Source organism: Cannabis sativa, chromosome 3 (assembly GCF_029168945.1).
Source record: "Cannabis sativa cultivar Pink pepper isolate KNU-18-1 chromosome 3, ASM2916894v1, whole genome shotgun sequence".
NCBI lineage: Eukaryota > Viridiplantae > Streptophyta > Magnoliopsida > Rosales > Cannabaceae > Cannabis > Cannabis sativa.
The window spans coordinates 21,004,362-21,030,050 of record NC_083603.1 but is presented as its reverse complement, the minus strand read 5'-3'; the positions used below and the strand labels follow the sequence as shown (position 1 = coordinate 21,030,050).

The 25,689-nt window shown below is 32.3% G+C and overlaps 1 protein-coding gene and 2 long non-coding RNA genes across 6 annotated transcripts; 2 read left to right on the top strand and 1 right to left on the bottom strand.

The window, feature by feature from the left end:
• The first annotated feature begins 269 nt into the window (after positions 1–269).
• Positions 270–24,098, top strand: LOC133035672 (uncharacterized). Of its 2 annotated transcripts, none has more exons than XR_009686802.1 (5): positions 270–782; positions 21,256–21,465; positions 22,021–22,097; positions 22,182–23,152; positions 23,868–24,098. It is a non-coding gene; the product is annotated as an uncharacterized LOC133035672 (long non-coding RNA). The 2 variants fall into 2 exon arrangements; XR_009686801.1 differs by having other exon boundaries at positions 271–782; positions 22,002–22,097.
• Positions 14,925–17,980, top strand: LOC133035671 (uncharacterized). Its single transcript, XR_009686800.1, has 5 exons — positions 14,925–15,255; positions 15,400–15,659; positions 16,532–16,631; positions 16,747–16,848; positions 17,438–17,980. It is a non-coding gene; the product is annotated as an uncharacterized LOC133035671 (long non-coding RNA).
• LOC115706530 (enhancer of mRNA-decapping protein 4-like) lies at positions 18,010–20,411 on the bottom strand. Of its 3 annotated transcripts, none has more exons than XR_009686799.1 (3): positions 19,992–20,411; positions 19,641–19,836; positions 18,010–18,868 (listed from the first exon to the last, which is right to left on the bottom strand). XR_009686799.1 is itself a non-coding variant. In XM_061111761.1 (3 exons), exons 2-3 carry the CDS (start codon positions 19,821–19,823, stop codon positions 18,468–18,470), a joined length of 552 nt encoding a protein of 183 aa, XP_060967744.1. In that variant the 5' UTR covers positions 19,824–19,851; positions 19,992–20,392; the 3' UTR covers positions 18,010–18,467. The 3 variants fall into 3 exon arrangements, 2 of the variants coding, with proteins under 2 accessions (XP_060967744.1, XP_060967743.1); XM_061111761.1 differs by having other exon boundaries at positions 18,010–18,836; positions 19,641–19,851; positions 19,992–20,392; XM_061111760.1 differs by having other exon boundaries at positions 18,010–18,836; positions 19,992–20,391.
• Positions 24,099–25,689: the final 1,591 nt, after the last annotated feature.

Here is a 25,689-nt window from a genome sequence, read left to right as displayed (position 1 = left end):
AGTAACCACTTGAAACAAAATAAAATCAACAACTAAAGCTAGCATAAACAATAATAATATTATTTTAATTCTCCCCCTAAGATGAAATGTATATATTTTTTACCTTCATCCTAGATAAAAGTTCATGAAAAACAGTAGGGTAAAGATATTAACTAAGTATACCAGCAAACAAATTGCCACTATTCACATCCAACCCTAAAACTCTCCTCGAATGCTCTGGCGAAACCACCTCTCCACCCTTCTGATCATCCTCTTCAAAACCGGCCACTCGAATCCCTTTCCGTTTTGTTGAGAATCATGAGGTTCCATCTCAAAACCAATTGGATATATGGGCTATTTTTGCTAAGATGATGGCTATTTTTTGCTCATCAATCTTGAACCGTATCAGAGTGAACATGGTCATTATCTGTATGGGTGCAGATCGGATATGATCACTTGCCCGCAAGGGATATGGCTCTGATACCATGTTGAGAATCATGGGGTTCCATCTCAAAACCAATTGGTGATGAGTGGAGTAGCCCATGTTCTTATATATGGCTCAATACTTTCACATTTCATCCACGTGGGACAATATTCTCCAATACCTTTCGATTGTCCTCTTCCTCACGGTGGTGGTTTGAAGCTCTCTATTCCGACGTAGCTCTCAACGAAAGCTTCTCTCCTTTTGCACCATTTTTTTTATCATCAACGGTATTAGAAGCCCTAAACCTCATTCATCAGAGAAGAGGAATTCATAGGCTATTGGCTTCATTACCACCTGCGCACAATTACTTCACTCAAAGGTGCAGGTTTTCATCTATTTTTACAGTTTTTTTTGTTTTATTTCTCTGTCTTTGTTTGCCTTTCATCACTCAAGGTTAACTAGGTTATGAAAACAAGCACATTGTTCTTGGCAAAAAGTTGCAATGTGTCCCAACCAGCCATTAGTTCGTTGACTCTGCTTTTGCATGCGATTACTATATTTCTCTTTGACGCTTTTTTCTTCTTTGATTTTTCAATATCTATTTGGGATAATTATATATGTTTGGCTTCAATAAATTCAAGTATTATGTTATTAATTTCTGCATATGATCAAAAAAATTTCTTTTAGGAAACCAACAAGGAAAGTTAAAAGTTATTTTCATTTGTAGCCGGAGAAGAATCTGCATACTAATTTTACTAGCATAAAAGTCTAAAATGGTCGTTGAAGTGAGAAATGGCTTTGATGATATTTAATAATAATTTTATTTATGTTGAATAATTTAGTAGTGAAGATTAGTATACTTCTTTCCCAAATCACTTCATTTTTAAATAGTTTAAACTCTCATATTAGTGATTGGATTAAATTTGACTGTATAATTTACTTACAGTCTAGAGTAGATACATTAACCTGTTAGAAAATATAAATATAGGAATTAATATGTTATGCATAGGGTAGAGTAATAGTTGTCCTAGTCTATAGGAATTGTCTTATTCTAATGTGTTAGTGTAGTTGTGGTTTGTAATGTGAAATGTGTAGCTAGTGGTTTGTTGTGATCCTATTTTCTAAGATTAACTATTGGTTAATAGCTTTATATAAAGGACAAGTCTTTGTACGTTTTTTTGGTATTCAGAAAGTAGTAAAATAAAGCTTATTTATTAACCTTGTCTTTTCTTCTACTTCATATATATATATATAAGCATATATATGTTGGAGATATATTTTACCAGGATCTAGATTTACTAACAAATATGTTTCATTAACATCCTAATATGAATTCTAAAATAATGAAATAAACACATATAAAGTTTAGGAAACCTTACATTGGGTGCAGCGGAATATAATGACTCCTTCCGTTCAGATATCTAGCCCTTGATTCCTTTCTGTAGCAGAGCATTATCAATATCTGAACCTAGATCTCTTTCTCTCCTTCCTTTGATGTTGATTCTCCTTCCTGTTGGTTGATTTTCCATAGTCTTACACACTATGATTGAGATACCACTTGATGTGTGTGGGCACTCACTCATTCACTCAAGGAATTCAAAATTTAGAGAAGAAAAGAAGAGAGAAGGTGGTTTCGGCTATAGAGAATAGGAGGCTCAATTTCATCTAACAAAGTTAAGTGTGAATGAGAGCCATCACTATCTATTTTTAGGTAACCACCTAGGTTTAAATTAGAATTATTTGGCATTAAAATAATAAAAAAATAAATGATAAAAACCTATAAGTGTGGCCGGCCATGGGCCTTGGATAATGGGCCTCACTTATGCAATTTTGATGTTTTATCATTTCTGCATCTCATTTTCTCAAAAACGCCAATTTTCAAAATCAACCATTTAAATGCCAATTCTAATTATTTAATAACTAAAATTAATTATTAAATAATATTGTCATTTAATATATTTATTAATTAGACATATAAAGTTTCTTAATTAATAAATAAACCTAGAATCTATTTTCTTTACAATTTCGCCCTTGCTTAGTGAAAATTCACAAAGTAGACATAGTCTAACTTTAGAATTATAATTGATTAATCAAAATCAATTAACTGAGTCTTACAAGCAGTATGGTCTCAACTAGTATGGGGACCATGGGTCTATATATCCGAGCTTCTAATAAGTAGATCAAGAATTTATATCTTAAATTCACTAACTTATTAATTCTTCGTTGAATCCACGCATAGAACTTAGAATTCCACTCTCAGTATATAGAACGCTCTATATGTTCCACGATATAGACACGTCATTAGTTATCCATTGTTATAACCCTAATGTGATCAATGATCCTCTATATTACACTGTAAAGGGATTAAATTACCGTAACACCCTACAATGTATTTTATCCTTAAAACACTTAACCCTGTATAAATGATATTTCAGCTAAGTGAAATGAGATCTCCACCATTTATTTTCGTTTGGTTAAGCTCGAAGGAAATCATCATTTACTTCCTATTCGCCAGATAGAAGCTATAGATTCTATATTTATGTTAGCGCTCCCACTCAATTGCACTACCGTGTTCTCAAAATGTACGTATCACCCTGACCCAAAAGTAGGCTTAACTAATAAATCAAAGAACAGGAATAACACTCTTGAGATTGAACCTAATCATATCAGGATTAAGATCATTTGATCTAGGATCAACATGTGATATTGAATTGAATAGATATTACGGTAAATTCTAGTATATCTAATCAATGTTCAATATCGGTCCCTTCCGATGTATACTCCATACATCCGATGCTGGTAAACTTTGCCAATATCCTGGAAAGGACATAACACTTATCCAAGTTGTAAGAATACCTATCGCTGATTATACCATGTCAGTCTAAATCCAGTGTTCTGACAAATCAGGGAATAAACTTTTGAACATATAATTAAGATTATATTCCACTGTGTTGACAGCACTATAATCATTAACAAATTGATATGTTCTGGACTTAAATAGAATTCATACATTATGTACATATAATCATGAAATAAATCATGTGAACCATGCAACATTAAATGTTATTTCTGATCTATATTAATAAGTAAATCTGATTATATTGAAATGAGTTTTATTTAGGGCATAAAACCCAACAAACTCCCACTTGCACTAATATAAAATAAAATGTGCATTTCAAATAATCTCAACACCTTGATTTACAAATCAAGTGTTGTAGTAGTAAACTCCTCGTAATAGGATCTGAAAGGTTGAATTAACCACAACCTTTCCTCCACCATTACTCTTCCTTAATCACAAAATCATTGATAATGTGAAATTTCTCTCTATATGTCTACTCTCTTGGGATACTGGATTCTATACCTTTGGCAACTACTTCTTGGTTATTCAGGAAGTAACACTAGTAGTTAAGGCAATTTAGAATGGTGCTAAAAATGTATAGAACTTTCCTTAGACTGAATAAGTACCTTTCCTGCAACTTTAACATTCAGTCCCTTTCTAGTAGACCTAGAGACTTCAGATAGGTTTTTACATTTCTCCAAAATCACTATTCCACCCCAGAGTAATCACCATCTTATTAGCAGACTTTCTAACACAAAGGCAAGTCTAGAAATCTGATGTGGTGTAGTCTAAGAGTTTTAAACACACTCTTATGGACTAACATATAGTTCCTCTTCTTAATATTAAGATTTACTTGATTGTCTTCCAATGTTCTTCTACTAGTTTAATCTGATACCTACTCATTACTCCCACTCAACAGCAGATGTCTGGTCCAAGGCATACTAAAGCATATCTGAGACCTCTCACTGTTGATTTAGGAAATTCTTTCATGGCTATATCTTTTCTGGAATAGTTGAGACTTTTCCTTAGATAAATAAAATCTATGCCTAGAAGTCAAGAAGCTTCTATAGATTGCCATTAGAAAGAAAATGCTTCAGCATCTTACTAAAGTAAGTTGCTTGCATTAGAGTAAGTAATTACTAGGTATACCATAAGCCATAGGTTTAGATAAACTCAAACCTATAATACTAGGAACATGAAGTTTTGTTAAGTCCATTGAATAGACTTATTAACAAAAGTTTCCTTTTATGTCCTTGTAATAGAAAAATTTAGGTTACTCCATGTGAATAGATTAAACTATAGTTCTCTTGGCTTTTCCTCTTAGTTTCTTATCTTGACAATCCATTACTTGTTTAAACTCACAATGGATTTTAATCACTAGTGTCTTCCAAGTCATAAGAAGGTGAGTTCCTAGAAACTCTCTCACTACGACAAGGTACCGTGAATTTTGTCTAAGAAAACTAAATGGTATTGATCTATTCGGTTGTGACAAGACAACAGAGGCAATGGGATCATCATATGTCAAATAAGATGATAGAACACTTTTGGAATCAAGAAAAAATATCTCCTTTATTTTCTACTTTATTTTCAGACTTAGTCATTTTCTTAGAAAAGTAGTATTTGTTTAAACAAACACTTTCTTATCTATTGACTATGGGATGGTCCACCCCTAATCACTTAGAATAGCTAACAAACCATGGTTAACAGTTCTAGCTTTTCTTAAGATTTTGATTAGGTCATCCATGAATCTAGTAATGATTTACATTAAGTATACAACCATTACATCATTCTGAAATTGTATTACCATAGAAGGATTTAGGCAACGACTAGTAACTAATCATCAATATGCAAATCGAAATTTCTGGGGAGGTAAGTTTGGATATAATTCAAAAATCAAATTAATGATCTTTGAACAGCATATCTACTAACTATTTCTCCACCCCTATCAGTTCGTAAGATCTTTAACCACTTACCTTAATGGTTTATCACCATTGCCAGAAATTCAGAAATTTTCAAACATTTCAAATTTCTTGCATAAGGTATAATCTAGAGTTATTGTTTTAAGAATACAACGAAAAACTCATATCCACCCCTGAATGTACATCCATCTGCGAATGAGATGAATAACTTTCAGTGGATATAGGCATATTAACTCTTTGCAGAGATTGATCTTGTCAAAACCACTATGAACAAGATACAAATGCCATAGATTAAAAAAAATTGTGTGGTTGTGTCTTTTTGATGACTTAGGTTTAGTTACATCAAAGAGTTCTTAGAATATTACAAGTGGATCCTGGTCACAGAATACTAAACTCATATTCCATACAGTTTGAATCCATTGATAGAAAATGGTTATTAAACACCTGTGAAAGTGTAACTGTATTGTATCCTGGAATTAGAAATATAAGAAAATTTCTGTTTGGAATCTAAAATTAAAGTCAAAGACTTAAATTTATACCAAATATAATGAGTAATTCTTTCTTGGACCACCACTACTATTTTAAACTCTAAGTCAGATTTGTCCATACAAGTAGGAGATTTCTAAGATTGAGGACTTATATCATTGTGGAATAGAATTTCGGGTTATAATCATATGTCATTTAATTTCTTAAGAGAAAATAGAATGACATGAAATGATTTATAGACCATTCATCCAATGATATGTTATTGAGCTAATTCGAAATGAATAAGCTAAGAGGAATTAGGATAATTTCGTTGTTTAAATAAGAATCCAACGATGCTTCGATTAGCGAAAGTCAAAGTAATCTTATTTATACAATCTTCTTGTTTCATATCGTAAAAATACTAGTCTAATGTGTCATCAATTGATGAACAGCTAGATGTTGCATATACAATATTTATCTTTCGAGATCTAACACTATTATGTATGTCTAATGGTGAAAATCCATTAGGGATTTATCTCATTAGATAAACAAACCAAGTTAGACCAACAATGAAGATTCGAAATTAAACAACAATATAATAACAGAAAATAACATGGTTCAATATAAATCCATACACAATTCAGAAATTATTAAACATATAGCAAGTAGGAATGACAAGTGAAAATACTAAAACATACAATCCTAAATAATTTCCAAGGTTTTCAACAAACTGATATCAGTGTCCCGTTTAGGCGAGAGTCAAAGCTACCATCCATTGAATAGAGTTGTCAGCTCGTCTAAAATGTTAAACATTCTAGCAACCTTTTATTCGATCAAGATTGGAATCCATCGTTGTCCCGTTTAGGCGAGCGTCAAGGCTATTCTATCTTATGAGCTTCCACCATTGTTTCATATTTTGTAAGTCAAATACAGTCGCCACCATTAGGGTGATCCATACCATATAAAACACTTACAAAGCTACTTATCTTTCGAGATTAAACGGTACGAACTTGCTAATGAACGTTCCTCCATTAGGGAGGATTACTCACTAAAACAAACGCTATGTAAAACCAACAATGGAGATCGAATGTCCTAATAATAAAGCTCATTATTTAAAGTGTATCTTCTTCTAATATTAAATTTAATCAATTTATTTTAAATATATATATTTATTTAATTAAAATTTCCAATTTAAAATGAAAAATTCTAAATATAAATTTTAATTTAATATTTATAAATTTTACTTAGATGGATATGAAAATAACATGAATTATTTCCATCTTAGTAATAATTTCCAATAAATATTTAGAAAAATATTCAATTTAAGTTGTTACAAAATTAATTTAAATTAATTTACAACTCAAATTTAATTTTCTGTAAATATATATTGCATTTCGAAAAATTGAAGTATTTAATAATACAATTTTCGAAATTGCTTGTTAAAATAAAATAAAAATAAAACTGGAAAAATTATTCTAATTTAATGTTGGCCTAAAATTAATTAATAAAATTAATTTAAAACAAAAAATATAATTTTCCTATTTAATTAAATATATAAGAAAAATTTCAAATATTTAAGTATGATGATGAAAATCAACTTAAATATTAATTTTCTATTTAATTAAATACACTAGAAAAATACTTCAAGCAAAAACTGATAATATCTATCTAGATTTTCGTGGACTAATTAATTCATTTTCTAATTAAATATATATATTTTACTTCATTTATTTTAATTAAGCATTAAATGAAAAAATTATTGATCTAAGTTGGTCCAAAATTAAAATAAATAATTTACAACTTTAATCTATTTTTCAAATAAAATTCGAAATTAATGCATTTAAGAAATGCAATTTCGAAATTGTGGGAAAAGATTAATAAAATATATTTTGAAAATTATTCAAATTTAAGTTATATGAAATAAGATTTCAAACTTAAAATAATTTTCAATTTTAATTAAATAACATGAAAATAATAATATTTAAGTATCATGATGAAAATCAACTTAAATATTTAAATTTTTAATTTAATTAAATGTATTAAATTCAAGAAATAAATAATTAAGTATAGAGAAGAGTTAATTATTAATTCTAGTTTAATACTAGGAAAAATATACTTAAATTAGATTGTACCAAAACTAATTATTAAACAATTAATTTCACAATCTATGATATTTTCCTAATTAAATATTAGAAAAAAATAACTAGTTCTAGAAATAACTATCTAGAATAATTTCATTTACTAAGTGTTTTTCTAAAATTAACTTTAAAATATTAAATGAAAAATTAAATTTCATATATTTTAAAAGTTAATTATGTTGCTAATTCAATTTTAATTAGGTTAGACTAATATAATTAACCTAATACAATTATTTAAATAAGGCAAATGGGCCTTCACAATTGGGGTAGTTCATGTGAGGGGGAGCTGGGTTCAGTATGTCGTACCCACTTCTATTGGCCCCCAACTCTCACACAAGGCCCAAAAGAGAGGAATTTAACCTTTAAATAAACAATTGTTATTCATTGAATAAGCCAAAATCTAATTGGGCCTAAATAAATTTACTTATGTCAAAATTTATTTTAGCAATCTAGTCCATTTACTTAGTAAAACTTAAATGGGCTTCCTATATGCATCTAAGTCCAATAGCAAACATATAGGCTCACACAGGTCAAAAGATTTGGATGGGTCCTATCATGTTACTAGGTTTACATAGATGAAAGAAATTGTAAAATTTACCTGTTACAAATTATTTATAAGATCTAATTGGACTATGATTAAAATCAGATCATTGGATCTGTCAACAAGTTAATCATAGCAATTTAGATCAAATAAATAATAGGTTTGTAAAAAAAAAATTGAATACATAATAATATAATTAAACAATACAAACAATTAACTCATCTGGAATATCTGGAAAGTAAGCTAAAATATCTCAATTTTAAAATTTAAAATAAAATTAAATTTTAAAATAAATATCTTAACTAGAATTCAAATTTAGGTTGTTAGAGAATATTTAAAAAAATTCAAAATTCAATAAACTCCTAAATTTCTTAAATTCTAACAAAAAATCAAAAATATCTAACCAATTTTTCAAATATCAAGTTTATTCAAAATTTAAATTTATTTAAAATTTCTAATAAGATAATATAATATAATATCTTGAATTTTAAATTTAGATATTTTATTATATTATGAGTCTTATAATTTAATAAATTTAAATATTACATAAATAAACTAATTGAAAAATAAAATATTTTATATGGTTAGAATATTTAAAAAAAATAATAAAATAATAAGTTTGAAAAATTTATGGTTTGAAACCCTAAAATATCTATTCAAACTAAACTAACCAATTTTTTCAAATCTCATGTTATTTTTGCCAAAATATAATTTTAATAAAAAATGTCTAATAAGATAAAATGTTAAACCTAACATATTCCTAATCTTATAATTTTAATTAATAAAATATATTTTGAAAATAACAAATTTAAAAAAAAAAAAAAAAAAGATATCATATGGTTAGCAAATTTTGAAATTAGTACAAGATTATTTTTTTTTAAAAAAAAAAATTAATATCAAAATAATATCTGATCTTATAATTAAAAGAAATAAAATAATCTAAAATTTAAAAAAAAAATATAACCATAAGGCTCCTTTGTGAGAAATCAAATTTTCAAAATTCAAAGCCTACTAATATCAGAAACTAATTTTAATTAATTAAAAAATTAATAAAAATTAATTTTATTCTGAAAATTAGATTTTTAATTGAAAATTTAGATTCTACACAAAATTCTAACAAAATTTGGCTTTTGTTCAATGAAAAACGATTTTTGAATCAAAAGATATGAAGAACACAAGTTTGAGGCACAGGCAATGCATACCCCTGCGCGCGCGGAGAGCAGGACGTGGGTGAGAAACAAGGCTGCACGCAGCCTTCTTGACCGAAGAAGCTCGGCGCATGCAGCCTGTTCAGACAGGGCATGTCCGAGAAAACTCGGTCATTTCTGTCTGAATGGCCGTGCGCGTCAGAGCGTGTCCAAAGCGTGCGCGCGCGCGTGTGTGCAATCAAATCCCAATATTTTCATTCAAATTCAAAAAATCATAACTAATTCATAAAAAATCCAAATTAGGTTCTGTAAAAGCCTAAATTTATTAATTTTTCGTCTACTTTCCAGAAAAAATAATCGCAGATCGAAATAAAAAATATTTCAGTAACATATATTGCGATTTCTAAACTATCATCAAATAAGCACATAAACCACATGAAACCATCCAAATCAACAAAAATCATCGTTTTAATTCATATTTCATGAAAGTAAATCATTACCATGGCTCTGAGGCCAGTTGTTGGAGATATATTTTACCAGGATCTAGATTTACTAGCAAGTATGTTTCATTAACATCCTAATATGAATTCTAAAACAATGAAATAAACACATATAAAGCTTAGGAAACCTTACATTGGGTGCAACGGAATATAATGACTCCTTCCGTTCAGATATCTAGCCCTTGATTCCTTTCTGTAGCAGAGCATTATCAATATCTGAACCTGGATCTCTTTCTCTCCTTCCTTTGATGTTGATTCTCCTTCCTGTTGGTTGATTTTCCATAGTCTTACACACTATGATTGAGATACCACTTGATGTGTGTGGGCACTCACTCATTCACTCAAGGAATTCAAAATTTAGAGAAGAAAAGAAGAGAGAAGGTGGTTTCGGCTATAGAGAATAGGAAGCTCAATTTCATCTGACAAAGTTAAGTGTGAATGAGAGCCATCACTATCTATTTATAGGTAACCACCTAGGTTTAAATTAGAATTATTTGGCATTAAAATAATGAAAAAATAAATGATAAAACCCTATAAGTGTGGCCGGCCATGGGCCTTGGATAATGGGCCTCACTTATGCAATTTTGCTGTTTATCATTTCTGCATCTCATTTTCTCAAAAACGCCAATTTTCAAATTCAACCATTTAAATGCCAATTCTAATTATTTAATAACTAAAATTAATTATTAAATAATATTGTCATTTAATATGATCATTATGATCATTGGAGCATGGAGAATTTTTTGAGATCCAAGCAGTACTGGCAAGTTGTCTCTGAAGGAGTTACTGAACCAGCAGTCGGCACAGCAGTGACAGATGGACAAAGAGTGGAGCTAGAAGCACAGCGGTTGAAAGATCTCAAGGTAAAGAATTATCTTTTCCAAGCTATTGATCGCACAATCTTGGAGACTATTCTTTGCAAGGACACTTCCAAGCATATTTGGGACTCTATGAAGAGAAAATATCAAGGCTCTGCAAAGGCAAAGAGGCAGCAGCTTCAATCACTTCATACGGAGTTCGAAACACTTCGAATGAAGACAGGAGAATCGGTGTCAGATTATCTCACTCAGACAATGGCAATTGTGAACAAGATGCGGATCCACGGTGACAAGATGGAGGACGTGACCGTAGCTGAAAAAATACTACGAACGATGACGCTAAAATTTAATTATGTTGTTTGTTGTATAGAAGAAGCTCATAATATTGATGAACTTTCAGTTGATGAATTGCAAGGTTCTCTATTGGTTCATGAGTACAAACTCAACCAGCAGGAGAAGGACAAGGAGGAGCAAGTCTTAAAGGCCTCATTAGACAATAATTCAAAGCCAAAAGGAGATAGAGGACGAGGTGGAAGCAGAGGTCGAGGCAGAGGCAAAGGTGGAAATGACCGTGGAACTCAACACCAATACCAAAACCAAGACAATTATTCACATGACTCTCATGGAAGAGGACGAGGAGGACGAGGACGAGGAGGCCACCAACCAAATAGATCGAAGTCAGCAGACAAGTCTAATGTGGAATGCTACAGATGTCATAGGTACGGACATTATAAATATGAATGTCGTACTAATTTGAATAGACAAAGTGGAGAAAGAACTAATTTTGCAGAAAAAGAAGAAGAAGTATCACTCTTGATGGTGTGCCATGTCAAAGAAGAAACTCAACAAAACATGTGGTATTTCGATACTGGTTGTAGTAACCACATGTGTGGAGATAAGAAAGCTTTTTCTGAGATGGACGAATCATTTCGCACCACCGTCAAGTTTGGCGACAACTCCACAATTTCCGTCATGGGAAAAGGACGGGTAACTATCCAAACTAAAGGAAATTCTACCCATACTATTTCTAATGTTCTTTATGGTCCAGATTTGAAAACCAATCTACTTAGTGTGGGTCAACTACAAGAAAAGGGATACGGAATTTCTATCAAAGATGGAGTATGTCGAATCGAAGATGCAAATTTGGGTTTAATTGCTCAAGTGAACATGACGGCGAATCGAATGTTCCCACTTTATCTCCACAATACTACTCATTCCTGCCTCTTAGCGAAACTTAAAGATGCATCATGGCTATGGCATTTTCGCTATGGTCATCTGAATTTTGGTGGATTAAAGACTTTGCAACAGAAGAATATGGAGTATGCGAGAGGAAAAATTGCACAATTATTAATATGGTGCGAAGCCTTCTGGTGAGGAGTGGGCTTCCAAAAGTTTTTTGGCCAGAAGCAGTGAATTGGAGTATTCATATTTTGAACAGAAGTCCCACTTTTGCTGTTCAAAATATGACACCAGAAGAAGCCTGGAGTGGACGAAGACCAGCGGTAGATCATTTCTCAATTTTTGGGTGTGTTGCTTATGCTCACATTCCAGATGAGAAGAGGGAGAAGTTAGATGACAAAGGAGAAAAATGTATTTTTCTTGGTGTTAGTGATCAATCAAAAGCCTATAAGTTGTACAATCCTAACACCAAGAAAATCATTATTAGTCGCGATGTAATCTTTGATGAGGAAAGAACCTGGGCATGGAACGAGAATATTGTTCAGCAACAAATTCCAGCAAATTTTGATGGTGATGAAGAGAAAAGACAGCAGCAACAACAACCTGTAGAGATAGTCCAACAACCTACAACAACAATCACTCAAAGTCCACATGATGATGAAGCACCCACTGAACAAAGGCTTCAACGAGAGAGGAAAAGGCCTGCATGGATGATGGATTATGAGGTATCTGATTCTGACGATTCTGAAGAGGATCCACTCACACATTTTTGTTTATTTTCAGATTGTGATCCTGTAGCTTATGAAGAAGCTGCTAAAGAATCAAAGTGGAGAAAGGCGATGGATGCTGAAATTGCAGCCATAGAAAGAAACAATACTTGGGAGTTAATGGAGCTTCCAAAAGGACAAAAGAATATTGGTGTTAAGTGGGTGTACAAGACAAAGTTGAAGGAAAATGGTGAAAATGACAAGCACAAAGCGCGATTGGTGGCTAAAGGCTATAAGCAAGAGTTCGGCGTGGACTATAAAGAAGTTTTTGCTCCAGTAGCAAGACATGATACAATCAGATTGGTGATCGCTTTGGCTGCTCAGAACTCATGGCCTATCTTCCAGTTGGATGTAAAATCTGCATTCTTACATGGAGACTTGGAGGAACAGGTATTTATTGATCAACCTCCTGGCTATGTTAAGAATGGAAATGAGCATAAAGTGTATAAATTAAAAAAGGCTCTTTATGGACTAAAACAAGCTCCACGGGCTTGGTATAGACGTATTGAAGCTTATTTTTTAAAGGAAGTTTTTCATAAATGCCCATATGAGCACACACTCTTTATTAAATTTGGAGATGGAGGTAAAAGGCTCATTGTTTGCTTATCTGTGGATGATTTGATTTATACTGGAAATGATATTGCCATGATTGAAAAATTTAAGCAATCCATGATGCTTGAATTTGAAATGACTGATCTTGGACTAATGCACTATTTTCTTGGCATAGAAGTGGTGCAAACTAATGATGCTATTTTTATTTTTCAAAAGAAATATGTCCAAGAAATTTTAGACAGGTTCCAAATGAAGAATTGCAATCCTGTGGGCACTCCAACAGAGGTTGGTTTGAAGCTTATCAAAGATCCAGAAGGAAAGAAGGTTGACAGCACTCTATACAAGCAAATAGTTGGAAGTTTGATGTACTTGACAGCAACAAGGCAAGATATAATGCATGGTGTGAGTCTTATTAGCAGGTATATGGAATGTCCAAGGGAGATACATCTTCTTGCTGCAAAGAGAATTTTTCGATACTTGCGCGGTACAACTGATTTCGGGCTCTTCTACCAGAAGGGAGAAAAAGCAGATTTAGTTGGTTTTACTGACAGTGATTATGCAGGAGATTTGGATGATAGAAGAAGCACATCTGGCTATGTTTTTATGATGGGTTCAGGAGCAGTTTCATGGACTTCAAAGAAGCAAGCAATTGTCACTTTATCAACAACTGAAGCAGAGTTTGTAGCAGTAACAGCTAGTGCCTGTCAAGCTGTTTGGCTGAGGAAGATTCTTGAAGAGCTACATTTCAAGCAAGAGGGAGCCACCATAATTTATTGTGACAATAGCTCAACAATTAAACTTTCTAAAAATCCTGTTCTTCATGGTAGAAGCAAACACATTGATGTGAAGTACCATTATTTAAGGGAACGTGCTGTAGAAGGCATTATTGATCTCATTTATTGCAGAAGTGAAGAGCAAGTTGCTGATATATTCACAAAGTCTCTCAAATTGCCTACATTTCAAAAACTAAGGAAGATGCTTGGTATGTGTGCCTTGGATGATCAAGCTTAAGAGAGGGGAATAAACTAAGTGTTTGTAAACACGTAGTTTAAGAGAGGGAATGTTAGAAAATATAAATATAGGAATTAATATGTTATGCATAGGCTAGAGTAATAGTTGTCCTAATCTATAGGAATTGTCCTATTCTAATGTGTTAGTGTAGTAGTGGTTTGTAATGTGAAATGTGTAGTTAGTGGTTTGTTGTGATCCTATTTCTAGGATTAACTATTGGTTAATAGCTCTATATAAAGGGCAAGTCTTTGTACGTTTTTTTTAGTATTCAAGAAAGTAGTAAAATAAAGCTTCTTTATTAACCTTGTCTTTTCTTCTACTTCATATATATGTATATATAAGCATATATATATATGGGTGTGTTTTTAATGGGTATTACCCATGAATGGGTATTTAATTAAGGACCATTAGATTTAATCAAATGGATGATATTTAAAGTTATTAATAATTTTTTTAAAATTAATATGTTTTGTTTTAACCTGTGACCTGATGACATGGCGGTCATCTTATTTTTCAAACCCATTTTTTTGCCCTTCTCATTCTCAAGTGAATATATTATAATTAAAAAAAATCAAATCCCTAATACTCACAAATCCACTAAAGCGTAATGGAGGAAGAACAGAGAAGTAAAATCAAATTATTATTAATGTGGTAATTATATTTCGGAAGAATCAATATTATCAATTTTCCCACCTACCTCCTTTTTCTCCTTCATCCACCAAAACGGCTTCCAGTCCTTCCACTCAGAGTAAAACTCATCAGATCAAAGGAGAACTGAAGGGCATTGAGGGGGGAACCAAACGAGTAGTGTACAAGCAGGGCATCGAATGGTTTGAGGGAACCGTTGGAGAAGTTTAAGGAGACAAATTGAGTACCCGAGGATTGCGTCGCTGTCGTAGTTTTGTAAGCAAACTGGGCATTTTGGTAGCTCCATCATCACCGACCACCACCACGACCCTCTTCCGTCATTCAATTGTATGTAATGTCTCTTTAGTTCAATAGTATTAGAAGCTCTATTTTTTCTATTTGATTGAATCAATTATTGTTTCTATGGTTACATCTGAACATTTTTTATTTTATAATAATGATTCTATAGAAAATTTGGTGATTTTGAATCAGGGTTAATGAATTCTTTCACTCGCCTCCACGTCCGCCGCTCCTCGCTACTGCGATCGACCACCAATGGCTTTTACGGCTTTAATCCTTGAAACCCCAAAATATTTCAACGATGATGGTCCCTTTCAGACTCAAAATCCCAAATCTCACCAACACTGGTCTGTACGACTTCGATCCTTGAAACTAAAAGGATTTCACCAACATATAAGTATTATGTATATTGGTGATTCCCTTTGCCTTTGCCACTGGCAAAATTATTAGAGGTATATGCCATTTTCTTTTTTATGAATGTTTGCCATTTTTTTTCTTAACTTCAGTGATTAGATTTTCATTTGAGTTTCAGTTTTTTTTCATTTAATTGAAAATGCTTTACTATATGAGGATTGTGATGGTGTTCATGATTGTTGAGGTGATAATATATGTATTTTCTTCATAATTTTCAATTTTCTGTAAATTATTTCTATTGTAGTAATAGTCTTTCATTGCCTTTTATCCTTTGAATAATAAAAACTTTGAATATGGATTGTTCAGGTTCACACTTCATTTATCTGCTTCTTCCATTCATACTGATATTGATTTTGATATGATATTTCTTTAGGATGGACTTGTTTCACAGCGACCCATGTCAACTTTCTTCAGATTTGGAAATTTAGAATCTGGATTTTTTAATTTGTTGCAAAATTATCCAATATAGGTTATGATGCCACTAAATTTGTAAATTATTGGATGAATTTTTAATTTTCTCTTAATTATTGCTATTATGTATTTGTGTTTGTTGGGGAATAACTTCCATGGTTGTTCTTTATCCTGTTTTAAGATTGGATTGGATGTAAGTAGAATATTTATGATCAACATTCCTCTACTATATATCTTTGCCAAAGTATCATTTTTTTTCTCTTTGGTTTTTGCTTTCTTTAGATGGAAACTAAGAAGGTGAAAGTTTCCTTTAGTTTTTGATTACTGATTTCTATATCACCCACTAATTAGTATTGTTTGTTTTATAGAGGGAGTAAGAGAAGAATCACTTCTTTTGGTTTTATGAGATTTGTTTCTGTATTAGCCACAATGCTGTTTTTCTGATATAGATTGTTGGATAAGAGTCATTAGACATAATTTTTTTAGTATTTCATTTCAGATTGAAGAAAGTGGTCTACAATAATGACTCAGTTGACTTAAAAGAAACGGTGTGTTGAAGCAAAATATTGGAACTTGAAAAGCTTGTTCCTTCAATCTAGGTAATTATATTGCTCTAACTAATAAGGCTTTTTACTCTATATTTGTGCTAAGTGCTGTGAACGTTTGGCTTACTATGTGATTTGGACTAATCTTGTTACTTATCTTATGAAAAAGCTGCACGAAAGAAATGTCTCGGCAGCAAGAAATGGTACCACTTTGGGAGGAACTTGCTACCTTACACCTCTTATTAGAGCCATCATGGCTAATGCTTATGGGGTAAGATGTTGAACTATTGGTGTTTTCTCCACAATGTACTTTATTCAACTTTTTTCAATCTAAGACCCATCTGTACACGCTTTGAGGGCACTTATATCACTTCCTGTCGTTTCCATTCCAACATTGAATATAAATTCTCAAACTTATTTTATGATTATGATTATGATTTTTTGTGTAGTTATGAACATAATGTTTATAATGTGTTTATCTAAAGTAGTTGGTTAAGCATTTAGAATAGCAAGAGCAGCAGGATTAGAGCGACTTCTTTTGAAAAGTAACAGTAAACATCAAAAAAATAATTATCACAAAATTTCATTACTCACTCAGAGTATAGGATTGAATCTATATCAGTATGTACTTACAGAAGTATGATATGTCTTAAGAATGAAATTAGCTCCTACATTTATTTGAATTAGAAGCATATAAATTAAAGATTACACATCTTTCAGTTAATGCTTTGAAAGCTAAGTGTTGTAATGATTTCTATTTAGGATCATCTGTTGTTAGAAATGTCATTTTAATTTGTAAAGATTTTTCTAATATTCAGTTTGTACATTATTTTAAGTTGACTAATATTCAGTTTGTACAGGCACCTTCAGCTTTTGATTAGTTGCAATTGGCTGCACTAATGGTCTTTCTATCATTTCACGGGGAACAATATCGTCGTCCTCACGAGTGATTTCGCTTGTTGTCACTGAAACTTGAAGATCACCATTGTCATAGATTGTTGTCCCTTCAAAAAAATAAAGTCCAAAACCAGTATTCATAAAAGCAAAAAAAAAATATGTGCCTTAAAACATAAATAAAATTCCAAAAAGATACATTTGTAAAAAGTATGAACAGTTCTTGACGTATTGTTTCCATATTCATAGTTTGGTCACGTGAATACATGATATGATTCTTAAAGATAAACTCCCAACATTTTCTTTCAAATGAATAGTGCTTGTTTCAATCTTAGTGAAACTGGTTTTCAGAAAATGTGAGGTCAAGAAAAAGTTTTGGTCCCCTAAGCATTTTACTGATAGTATAACGACATTAGTCTTTTGTATCATCTGATTTCAATTGTAATTTAAAATGTCTCATAAGCCCTTAGAGACAAATTTAAAGACCCCATTAACCACAAAGTTGGGTTGGCAACCAAAGGTACCTAGGAACAAACAATAGTACAAAAATCATTATAAGAGGAAAAAGTACAAACTATTTTTATACAACACAAATCATAAAAGTACAAAGATGTCCTAAGCGAGGTTCCTAGATTTCTTGCTATACAACAAAGTTGTGCTAACAAATACTAGACGAGTCTAAACAGTCATTTACAGCTCATTAACACAGAGTTGATTACGTGCATAAGAAGGCGAATCTTGTTGATATACGAAGGCTGAAGTGGTAGATTGATTGCGATGATATTCAAGTGTTTGGTAAACTTGTTCAAAGATTGGCCGGACATGCAATGCAATCAAAGGATCCGTTGGATTTATGGCCACAGCCACATCTGTCATCCATGCCAACTTTCTCGACATGTCATTGTTTATGTGGCATGCCAATTGTTGGAGAAGAGCCAGTACAACTCCTCGGCTTAATGGCAGTGGCACCAGTGACATGATTCCTGGTAAATCAACCTAAGAACACAACCAAGAAACTATGGAAACATCACTTCTGTGGAGGGCTCCTGTAAATGCTTCCTCAAATTTGCGCTCAGCGATCAGCCTTGATAATTCCTTAATAGGATCAACAGGTGATTCCGCCATTTCATGTACACTAGAAAGCGGACCATTGCTCAACTGTGTTGTCAAGGAATTTGGTCCTTTTGAGCTAGCACCTGCAGCTGCAAACGCCATCAGTTTACGTTGGCCATCAGCTAATTCTCCACTTAAGGTTCGAGTGATCGTTGACGCTGAATTAATTGCATCCCTCAGAGCAGCAGCCAGTGGAGAATGTGTGGACTCAAATTGCTGCTGAGTAGCACTTGTATGTTTAACAAACCCTTTCTGAAATGCAGCATCAACATGATATACTGGCACTGTAATGAAACAACATAGAATTGTACCAAACATACAAGCACTATAACCAAACAAAATCTTTGCAAAACATAAAACACTAAAAAAATAATAGGTGCTCCCCACAAGATATTGAACCTGAAACCTCATGGGAGTGAACAATAAACATAATTATTCAGCTCTACCTTGTGCATACCTTGCTTGCAACTAAAATCAGACAACTATTCTTGCGGAACAATCAAGACTTTGTTTGAAACATTAATAAATGCAGAAATCAACCATGAAAAATGAAAAATTGAGCCAAGTAAGTAAATAGTTTATCACACAGGCAACTAATTGTCTACTAAGTTTTGTATTCTCTTTCTCACATACAAAATTTTGTAATATGTTCTTTTTATATATGTAATAAGAATACAGTCAATGATTAAGTGAATAATAGTGGTATCTCCTTATCTACATTTTTATATCTTTTTTTGTCAGTAACAAAATTATCATATTAATACAAAAAATTGTGTAGGAAATGCAACCAATCACAGTTGAATAATGTCTCATCTAAAAAAGTACTAATCATGTAAATTTCTTGGCCTAAAGTCACCTATTGAGGATTCTCAAACAATGTTGAAATGAAGAAAATTTGAGTTTTTTTTTCCAGCTAGAAATAAAGTAAAGCAGCACACAAAGGCTATAATTCAGAGGCAGCAAAGCATTCACAATCTTTGAATTTATAAAAGTTGAAAATAAAAATCACAAGTTTTGTAGAGAACACACAAAGTTTTAAGGCTGAAAATAGCATACCTGAATTGCTAAACTGTTCCCAGCATGTTTCCCTCCACTTATAACAGTGAAACCAAGGACAAGAAGAGTCAAATTGGTTTTTCCAGAAAGATCAGCAATGTGTTTGAAGAATTGAACTCTGACATCATCTTTCAAGTAAATAAATGGATAATGAAAATCGAGGATTGGTTTGAAAGATGACATTTTTAAGCTTTCCCTATAAACAAAACACCTATTAAAATAAAAATCCTCAAACACCCACACATGGAGATACCCAATTCATAAAAGTAGGGTTCCAGTTTCATCAAATACGCTATAATAGAGTTAACGCTTTTTCATGGTTATAGAAAAAAGGGATTGTGCGAGTTGTACCTGAGATCCTTCTCGTCGAAGCTAATGGCAAGCTTTATTCTTAAGAACCCTCTTCTTTCTGTGGAGTTTTCGGGACGAAACGGCCGGAATCTGTGTGCCGCTGTCCACGTTGCTTGTGGCCATTACGCGCGACGACCAGGGTAATACCAGATGGGTTCACACCAAGCTGGTAGGCTGCTTATCTCCTCTTACAGCTGAAGCTTCTGCACCCTTACTTGTAGTCACGATGGCTAAGCACTACAGACACCCGTATGTGATCATTGAGGGTGATTCTGCCAATGCCATTGCTGCTCTGAAAAAAGAGGCCTCTTTTTGGGAAATCGATAGAATTGTAAGGCTGCAATTTCGTCATTTGTAAAACGGGTTTGATCCCTTTGGAAGTGATCCCCAACAATGTCATTTGTAATGACCACCCTTGGATTAATGAAACTTTTAGGTTTAACAAAAAAAAAAAAGAATCATTATTCTTAATAATTAAAAAAATAAATAAAATTTTAAATAAAAAATTGTTGGTAACCTGTTATAGTAGGTCACCAAATTGCCACCTCATTAGTTTTTTGAGTACCCATTAATGGGTATTACCTATTTAGAAATCATCCATATATATATATAGTTAACATAACCAACTAATTTACCACCTTAATGAGAGTAAATTTATTATAACACATCATCATTAATTCTTCATAATTTAATTTATCTTTGTTAAAGTGTTTATCCTTTTTGGTCTTTATAGTAAGATTAGTTTTAAATGTTGAATATTCAGTGGCTTGCTCTATATTCTTGTCCAATGACTGGAATTGGGGTTTGTTAAAATAGGATGTTGTTTAGTACTTTGCAATTGGTATCTAAATGAGTGTTCTTTGTTAAAATGGAAACTTTCAGTATGTTAGAGCGATTTCTATTACCTAGTTAATCTTTTTTTAAAAACCAATAACAGCTGCAACCTGCAACTTAAGTTAAAGTCTTATTTTTTTTTTCTTTTTCTTCATCAAATTACTAGGCTTTAATCTTTTCAGAGTGTTAGTTTGAGTATATACTACTACAGTAAGAGTGATTAATGAATATTGAAGATTCATGTGCGATAGTGGAAGACTTCACCTTGTTCATCTAGCAATTTTATTATAATGGAAAGATTTTTACTACTTTTAATTGGTTGCATACTCTCTACTTGACACATTGAAAGCAATGCTAGATGTTAAAAATGGAAAATTTCGGATAGTAAGAGTGGTTTATTGTCTAACTTAAATTAATATTTAATTTGCAGTTTCATAAAGGCTAAAAGTGAGTTATCTTCCGAAGTCATATTTGTTACTTATAATACACTTAAATTTTACTTAAATAAAAGTCTAATAATTTTTTTTTATTTTTTTATTTTGAGCCCACACTGGCCTAGCACACCTATGCCTATGTGATCGCTGTTGAGAATGTTGGGTTAGAATTGTTTCACAAATCAGAAAACATGCTTTACGTTCAGGTATGCTACCTTTGTATTTCTGAAAAATATTCTTACTCCACTTATTTGTTGTTATTTGCCTTTTTTTTAGTCGATCTCTAACTAAATGTTGTTAAACATGATTTATTATGAGTTTGTTTTGTTTTATAGATAACAGTGTAAAACAAAACTTGATTATACCTTCTTAATTACTGTAAAATAATACTAATTATATGTTAATTTAATTTGGTAGACTGCATGGTATAGATTAATTTAAAATAAAAAAAAATAAAATAGACAACAGCTATAATAATAAGATAAACTTTGAATATTATAAAATGTAAGGTAATTAGAATACAGCTCAAAACATCAGACCATGGAATTACTCAACACATTATTAATTAGAGGAATTGCTATTAAATTATGATATTTATAACATAGTTTTCTTTATTAAAAAAAGTGTTTTAGCATAGCAACAAATAGTCTTTTGATTCACAAAGTTATATTATCATTGTTATTTTGATTAATAAGTTTCATTTAAAAAAATTATAGCAATTTCATTTTTCATGTTATTGAAGAGATGCAAAAGGAATACAGGTGAAGATTGGGATAAGATTTCTCATATTCAACACTTGGACTTATGTCCAAATCCCAACGAAGAAGAAGAAAATGAGGTAGAAACGTCAATGTCTAATGTATGCTTTTAATTTCAAATAAAATTAAAATGAACGCTTATGATGTTTTTTATGATATTGCAGAATACAAAGGGATGCAACCTTTTCAACAAGTTTAGGCTACGCAATACAAGAGATCAATGATAGATTAGATATATCATATGTGTAGGTAATTAGTTATTTTGCAAATCCCTTCTGCAATGTGTACAAGTTCAATGTGCATGCAATTACTTCCTTCTGATATGATTTGTATCAAAAACAAATTTTTTTTTAAAAAAGAGAGTAAAAGTTGTCATGGACTGAAGCTATATATCATTGTTTTCCTGAACAAATGGAGGAGAAGAATACAAACTCTGATATTTCTATTGATTGAAAAGTTTTGAGTGTAGTACCCTAGAATTAAGGAATGAATTAGCAAAACCCTAATTAGATAATTATGAATAATTGAGGAATTATATTATTATATAATTCAGTATATGTGAATTAATTTGATTAATTATATGTTAAGACCCCGTTGGTGAGCCAGGGGCATTTTAGTAATTATGACCCGAGAAGGGTAAAATGATGAAATTAATTTAATTACGTGCTTAATGGAACTATATTATCATGTAGTATGACTGTGTTGTCTTTTCAGGGGTGTTCTGACAGGTTGGCGCGGTATAGTCACAACCGGGTATTTCGGGCCGAACCGGGTTTGGGCCCGAAATATAAATTGGATTGATTTATTTGGCATTATTATTTATGGGTGATAATCTGAATTTTTATTTGAAAATAATTGAGTATGAATTCACTAGAATGCCCTTGTATGTGTGAATAGGTGAAAATTGGCCTTAGGGGCAAAATGGTCTTTTGACCTTATTTGATTTACTTTAATAAAAGCTGAATTTTGAGGAAATGAAATTAGAAATTCTGGGTCCTCTCTCTCTCCTTAACCCGACCCCCTCTTCCTCTCTCTTTATCATCTTCAATATTTTACAACTTTGAAATTAAGGCTTGGATTGGAGAAAAGTTAAGGAGTTTGGGTGATTTTGGTGCTTGGAGCTTAGAAATTTGTGGTAAAACTTCTTGATCCTTTTTGTTTATGATTAAATTCTGGTATGTGAATATTTTTTGACTTTAGGTTTGATGTTCTTGATGTTCATTTGAGATTTGATGCATGTTGGTGAATTAGTGGTTATATTGGTAATTTTTAATGTGTTTGAGCTATTGAGACCATATGGATTGCAACTTGAATGTTGTGTGGGATTATTAGAGTTTGTTTTGGTGTTTCCATTATCTTATGCAGCTCTGAATTGTATGTTCTTCTTGAGCTTGTGTTTGAATTTAAAGATTCAAGGTTTGAGCTTGAATTAGTGGGAAATTTAGCTCAATGTTTGGAGGTTAATTTTTATATTGATTAAATCTGATTTTGGTTAAGGATTAATGCATGAATTTTGTATTTTTACCCTATGTTTGGTTGGGGTTCGAAATCTAGGAAAGGTTGGCATTTTAAGACCTTAAAAATGGAGTTTTGGGGTGTTCTAAACCCAGTCGTCGCGACGGGATTTTCGGCCGTCGCGACTGGATTTGGCAGTGAGAAATTCTATTTTTCTCAATTTTGTTTTGGCCATAACTTTTGACTCGGGACTCCGTTTGGGACGTTCTTTATATCGTTGGAAAGCTCGTTCCGAGCTCTATTTGATTATCTGTGTTTTGAATGCCATGTTTATAATTTGTGAAAGTGAAATTGGGGATTAACCGTATTTGTAAAATCCCGGATTGTGTGACTAGGATTACCGGCACCTGATCAGGAGCACCCAGGGGTTTGGAATCTCTGTTATTGCGGGACAACAGGTAAGACAGTAGTTTGCACGTAGAGTATGCGCGGTGGCGCTTATGTTGAATATGATATATGTGAGTAATTGCAACCAGGATTAGGGTTATTACCCTAACATGAGCGGTTTAATAGCCTAGGGTTATTACCCTAGTGATATATGTAGTGTAATACTATGCCATGTCGGATATATCTATATATTGGAATTACGAATTATGCACTTAAGGCATAATTAAACTAGACTCGGTAAGCTAGTACCTTGAGTTTAATTTTAATGCGGTCTAGGGTTATTACCCTAGAATATTATGAGTCCAGTGAAAGCATGAGTCAGGGTTGATACACTTAGTAAATGTCATCTAAGTATATAGAAATGTATTATATGCGTGATTACATAGTATGCAAGTTAGGGTTATTACCCTAAGATTATATATGTTGTAGTAAATATTGAATACACACATGTATGTTAGAAGTTATGTGTTTAAGACATAACTGGATTAGACCTGGTATGTATCACCAGGATAAACCACCGAAAGAACGTAATACATGGATTACGTATATACATAAATAGGGTTATGCGAGCAAGGCATAACCAGGTTAGGCTCGGTAATCAGAACCGAGGTAAACCCTACTGAGGCCTTATTGTATATAGACGTGTGAGAGCAACACGTAAGTCTACGCCACGTAGACATAAATAGGCATGTGAGCGTAACATGCAGGTCTATAGCAAATAGACAAATAGTGCGGTGACACTAATAATTATGTGTTACATATTGAGATTAAGGGTTATGTGTCAAGACATAATCAAGTTGGACTCGGTATCTAGAACCGAGATGAACTATTCTAAGGCCTTATTGTAATTAGACGTGTGAGAGCAACACGTAGGTCTACGCCACGTAGATATATATAGATGTGTGAGCGCAACACATAGGCCTACGCCACGTAGACATAAATAGGCATGTGAGTGTGACATGCAGGTCTGTGACACACAGACATATATGAATGGCATTACTGTTTAAATAGCATGATGAGCATATTATATTTGTTATGATTTATCTTGTCTTCTTGGGCTTGGCTCACGGGTGCTCTCTTGTGCGGGGAAAGGGTAAGTCAGTGGCTGATCAACCATGAGTTTGAGGAGCAAAACGAAGAATGTACATGTTCAAGCCATATCAGACCAAGCGGGTTAAGGGTCTATCAGTGTTGAACTTTTGAATTCTGTTTTGCCGCTTAGGTCGGCTAGAAAGAAAAGACTTGTAATAAGTTTGTAATTATTTTTGGGATCCCAACTATTTTGAAAAGTTTAAATATATTACAAGTTTATTTTCATTCTGATTAATATAAAAGTTTAAATTCTGCGCTATTTTAATTAGTAATCCCGATTAGGGGATTAGGGTTTCATAAGCTTTTTGGGTAGCGTGCCTAATTATTTAGGGCGTTACATTGAGTGTTTCCATGATTATGAGTTCATTGTTGTTTTGATTAATGTAAGTTCTTTGATTTATTTTTTGAACTGGGTTTTTGTTAAATATCATGAAAAATGTGATCTATAAATTTCTGAAGGATTTACTAAATTAGAAGAGGCAACAAAAAAAAAAGGTTTATTTTGAGTGGGATTCAACTACTAATATCTTTGTTTTAAATTTTTTGTTTAATTAGTCCGATCTCTGTCTAAACTAAGTTAGCATATGTTAAGTGAAATCTTTATTCCCTTGTATGTTTCTTTATTTAATTATTTGATTCTAAATTATTTATAACTGAAGGAGCAAGAGCGAGTGAAGA

Excerpts from the sequence above, each read along its gene's own strand:
- LOC115706530 (XM_061111761.1), bottom strand. The coding sequence starts at position 19,823 with ATGTCATCTTTCAAACCAATCCTCGATTTTCATTATCCATTTATTTAC. Across the intron at positions 18,837-19,640 it reads GGAACAGTTTAGCAATTCAG|AAAGGGTTTGTTAAACATAC; the intron begins GTATGCTATTTT and ends GCTGCATTTCAG.